The sequence below is a fragment of the Sitodiplosis mosellana genome, unplaced genomic scaffold (genome assembly GCF_009176505.1).
Source record: "Sitodiplosis mosellana isolate CC-2019 unplaced genomic scaffold, AAFC_SMos_1.0 Smas_scaffold_4000, whole genome shotgun sequence".
NCBI lineage: Eukaryota > Metazoa > Arthropoda > Insecta > Diptera > Cecidomyiidae > Sitodiplosis > Sitodiplosis mosellana.
The window spans coordinates 1-4,941 of record NW_022599242.1 but is presented as its reverse complement, the minus strand read 5'-3'; the positions used below and the strand labels follow the sequence as shown (position 1 = coordinate 4,941).

The 4,941-nt window shown below is 40.2% G+C and overlaps 2 protein-coding genes across 2 annotated transcripts; both read right to left on the bottom strand.

The window, feature by feature from the left end:
* Positions 1 to 1,627: 1,627 nt before the first annotated feature.
* LOC129572026 (uncharacterized) lies at positions 1,628 to 2,917 on the bottom strand. Its single transcript, XM_055451929.1, has one exon. It carries the CDS (start codon positions 2,915 to 2,917, stop codon positions 1,628 to 1,630), a length of 1,290 nt encoding a protein of 429 aa, XP_055307904.1.
* A 77-nt stretch (positions 2,918 to 2,994) lies between these two features.
* Positions 2,995 to 4,387, bottom strand: LOC129572027 (uncharacterized). Its single transcript, XM_055451930.1, has 2 exons — positions 3,594 to 4,387; positions 2,995 to 3,439 (listed from the first exon to the last, which is right to left on the bottom strand). The coding sequence occupies exons 1-2, from the start codon at positions 4,385 to 4,387 to the stop codon at positions 2,995 to 2,997; spliced, it is 1,239 nt and encodes a 412-aa protein (XP_055307905.1).
* Positions 4,388 to 4,941: the final 554 nt, after the last annotated feature.

Below are 4,941 nucleotides of genomic sequence, written 5' to 3'. Positions count from 1 at the left end.
ATTGCTTAATTAAATGCATATTTTCGTTGGTTTCATTCAATTTTTTCAGAAGTTGAGTGATTTCAATTGGGTTAACCTGTTTCATAAAAGTCATTCCGGTTAATTCCGACGTTGAAAGCTGAACACCATCAACGTGAGGGATAACAAATTCTGTTTCGTACCCATCGAGATGTGATTTTGTTAACAAATGAATGCTTTCGCTGCCGAGTGTACAATCCGGTTTTAAAGACAGGATTCCCTCCCCGGCTAGCGAGCTGTGAAAAACTTTATCTTTACATATTACATTAATCTTGAACGCTTCCGGAATGACAAATATAAACATGTTACTTTTCAAACTCTCGAAGTAATTTTCTTGCGGACCCTCTGAAACCACACATTTTTCGTTGGACACGTGATTAAAAATGTTCCAAACGCAATTTGCCTTACTCGAAGTAAACCACTGTGTTGGTTTGCTACAAATTAACGATTCTTGACCCTCGAACGGGATGCAGTTTTTAACATCATCGATCAGTTGAAAGAATTGTCTGTCGGTTGACGTGATTAAAAATTTGTGCTTATTTTGAATAAATAAAAAATTTTTGTTTATAATTGTCGGTACTGCAATTATTTTAAACAATTTGAATTTTCTTGTTTGCAACAATGGAATGGAGATTTTAAATACGTATTGATTTAGTAAGCGTATGGTTGAAATCTTGCCTATCGAATAGACTTCCATGCCGCTTGGAACACGGTAATCCGTGCCCACTTGCTTGGAAATGATTTCAACTTGAGCCTCAACCTGCATCGGTGTTAACAGCTCATGGCTTATGTGATTACGTTTTGAATTTGCAACTGCATTGAAAATTGCCGTTTGTTGGTGCTCGAACTCAGAAATAACCAATGTCAGATATGACAAAAAACTCTGGACTTTAGATTCTATTTCGAGTGCATTTGTTTTGTTGATTATTGTGGTTGTAAATTCACCAATTGTCGCCATGTGTCTTTGGTGTTCCGCCTCTTCGTGCTTGATGAAATTCAATGTGGAATCAAAAATTGACGTGTGATTTTTGAGTAACGCGAGCACATGATCTTCATTTTTGTGGATTAACGACATATCTTCAGCGTAATGTTCCTCGAATTTAGAACCGAGTGTTCCAAATAAATCACCAAAAACGTCACCAACGAAGTGCAGAGTGGGAATTGCACGTTTTGCTCTTTTGTTGTCGAAGATGAGTGAATTTTTTGCTTCCAGAAATTCTATTTTTGAGTTCAGATGAGCTATTACATTTCTGCAGCCACTATTCAATGGTGCTTTTCGATAACAAATTTCCTTGACCGTTGTAAGATTTGTGCGTATTGAGTTAAACTCAGACTGGAATTTATTCAAATTCAGGTGGACAAGAACGTTCCAATCTTTGTAAGTCATGGACACATCGTGCGATTTCTCAAAATAAAAACCAGGCGCGGAATCGAAATGAGTTACCGCAAACGGTTGTGATGACAGTGTGCTTTGGTGTGAACAAGTAACAAACACAGCCAAAATAGCAGTGATTATTGGTAAAATGTTCGAACCAATTTTCGGTTTACGACGATAAATCCGCGTGATGTTTGCTTTTACATCAGTTGTTACATCAACCGTGGTGTTTTCTTATTTTGGAAATGCACATAATTTAGCTAGTGGTCGTTTCGTGATTCCACCATTAGTTTTTAGTGAAACCACTCTTGTCAATCCGTCATCGCCCGGGTGTGTTTTTATCACTCGGCCCATTTGCCACTGAGTCGGTGGTAAATTTTCATCGCGAATTAATACCAGATCATCCAATTCTGGAGCATTTTTCTCTTTGTACCACTTCGTTCTTGTTTGTAATTGGTTCAAATATTCGGACTGCCAGCGTTTCCAGAAGTATTGCATTAATTGTTGGACCCTTTGCCATCTGTTAAGCCAGGTCGCTTTGGCCTCAATATGACATTCTTCTGGAGGTGAGATTAAGGATTGGCCAACGAGAAAATGAGCCGGCGTGAGCACCATCAGATCGTTTGGATCGGATGAAAGTGGGCAAAGTGGTCGTGAATTAACACATGCCTCAATTTGCGCCAATAAAGTACTTAACTCCTCAAACGTAAGTTTGTTATCTGCGATTGTTCGCTTCAAATGTAATTTGACGGATTTAACAGCTGATTCTGCTAACCCATTCATATGAGGAGCCCCCGGAGGCGAGAAATGCCATTTCGTGCCGCTTTTTGCCAACTCTTTACAAACCGCCTCGTCGTATTTGTCCTCAAGATCATTCATATTTTCGCACAAGATTTTATTTGATTTAACAAAGTTTGTACCGTTGTCGCTGTAAACATTTTTCACTATACCACGTCTAGAGACAAAGCGACGATACGCGGCAATAAATGCTTCAGCAGTCATGTCCGTGACTACTTCGACATGAATCGCCTTCGTTGACATGCATACGAAGATAGCAATGTATGCCTTCTTTGTTTTGTACGCACGACCGTTCATCAATTTGACTTGAATCGCGCCAGTATAATCGACAGCTGTGTTAATGAATGGTTTTTCGGAAATATTTACACGTTTTTCTGGCAAGTCAGCCATAAATTGATGCATTATTTTTGGTGCTGCTTTAAAACAATCAACACACTTGTGAATTATCGCTTTGATTGTGCGTTGGCTATTTAGCACACAGAATTTTTGTCGCAATACTGCTTCAGTTAGCTTGGGTGCACCATGTAAACAGTTCAAGTGTACGTTTTTTATTATTAATGCTGTTACAGCATGTTTCGATGGCAATAGCATTTGATGTATCGCTTCGTAGGGTAGGTCAGCGTTTTTCAAGCGACCGCCAACTCGCAATACTTGTTTGCTATCCAAAAATGGTGACAGTTTCAACAATGCGTTAGTATTTTTGAGTTCACCCCCTGTGCCTAACATTTTGATTTCCTCGGCGAAACTTTCTTGTTGCACATTTTTTATAATTGCCGCTTCAGCACATTCGAGCTCGTCAGCAGTTAATATGCCAGTTCGTTTGTTTTTATTTTTGGGTTTGTATTGAACGAGAAACGTTGACAAAGAGCAATTACTCGTTTCAATTTTTCATATGTTGATGACTCGGGCAGCGTAAATTTTTCTTTTTCATCCAATTTGGACACATTAACAGCAGCCTCGAGAACTGGCAATTCGAGTTTTGGTTTATATCGCGGTGGTTCCAGAGCCGCATTCACTAGAAAACTCGGACCGTTCCACCACAATGAGTGTGTGCTTAATTCCGCTGGTGAGATTCCACGCGATGCACAATCAGCCGCATTGTCCTCGGAACGTACATGTGACCACCAATCTTTTTCAACGAGCTTATTGATTTTTGCAATTCTTGACCCAATAAATGTTTTATATCTCTTTGGATTGGCGTGGATCCAATCGAGAACGATTCTCGAATCGGACCACAAGCAGATTCGACTGAAGTTGATGTCCAAAATTTTAATCATTTTTTCTGTCATTTGTGCCAAGAGTAGTGCACCACAAAGTTCAAGACGCGGAATTGTAACATTTTCATTGTTTTTGTCTTCTTTTATTGGAGATACACGGGCATTTGCAACCAACAACTGTGTACCGTGTACGATTGACAATATAAATTGCCGCTGCATATCCGGCCTCGGCTGCATCGGAAAATCCATGCATTTCGATGGTGTCTGACCGACTACAATTCACCCAGCGTGGAATTCGCAAATCGGCGATGAATTTCATTTCTGCTTTAACTTTTTGCCACTCGTCAACAAACTCTTGTGGAATGCTATCGTCCCACTCGATTTTGCTTTCGTGACGCCATATTTTTTGCAAGATTTGTTTGCCCATGATCACCACTGGGCAAATATAGCCCAACGGGTCATAGAGCGAGGCAATTTCAGACGTGAGCTGTCGTTTAGTGCGAGGTACAGCATCCAAATCTAACGATACGTTGATTGCGAGCTCGTCGGTGTCTGTCGACCAACAAATACCAAGCGTTTTCGTTATACCGTTAAAGGAATTTATTTCCCGCTCTTCTTTCGGAATACGATTCAAGAATTCATATGAATTGCTGGACCACTTTCGCAGACGAAATTGACCAGATTTCATTAAATCGGTCAATTGCTCGGATAGCATTGCTGCTTCTTCGACGCTATCTGCGCCGGATAACACATCATCCATGTAGCAGTCCTCCCTTAGTACAGGAGACGCTATTGGAAATTCATTGGAACCGTCGATCGAAAGTTGCTTTAATGTGCGTGTTGCCAAAAATGGTGCAACTGCAGTACCGTATGTTACAGTGCTGAGTTCAAATTCTTTGATTGGTTGATCCGGTGATTCTCTCCACAAAATTCTTTGGAGGTGAGTTTGAGATTCATCGACGCGAATTTGTCTGTACATTTTTTCTACGTCGGCCGTGAAGGCAATTTATTGCGACGCCAACGGAGAATTATTGTGGTCAGATCATTTTGATCAATGGCACCAATTGGAAATTGATCGTTTAAACTTTTCTTATTTGCCGTTTTTTGAGATGCGTTAAAGACTACTCTCAATTTTGTAGTAGTACTATCTTTGAACACACAATGGTGTGGTAGGTAATGGGCGTCCGGGTGATAATGTACTACCTCACGCATGTGACCGGAAATAATATATTCGTTCATAAAATCGCAATATTGGATTTTCAATTCTGGATTACTTGTACAACGGCGTTCGAAAGAGAACAATGACGCAAGTGCAGCTCTTCTCGAGTCTCCAAGATCAGGTTTTTCCAAACCCCCCTTGAATGGTAGCATAACCACATAGCGTCCATCTTCATCGCGTTTGTGTGTTGCTACAAAATGTGATTCACACATTTCTTCTTCTTCCGTTAGTGCTTCACCATCAACATTATTAAAGTCATCAGATGCGAAAAAAACGGCTCATTTGTTGTTCTAATTCAACATTAGAGACAAGTG

Coding starts and splice junctions, on each gene's coding strand:
- LOC129572026 (XM_055451929.1), bottom strand. CDS start 2,917: ATGTTAGGCACAGGGGGTGAACTCAAAAATACTAACGCATTGTTGAAA.
- LOC129572027 (XM_055451930.1), bottom strand. CDS start 4,387: ATGTACAGACAAATTCGCGTCGATGAATCTCAAACTCACCTCCAAAGA. Junction 3,440..3,593: donor TATATTGTCAATCGTACACG/GTACACAGTTGT, acceptor CATCAACTTCAG/TCGAATCTGCTTGTGGTCCG.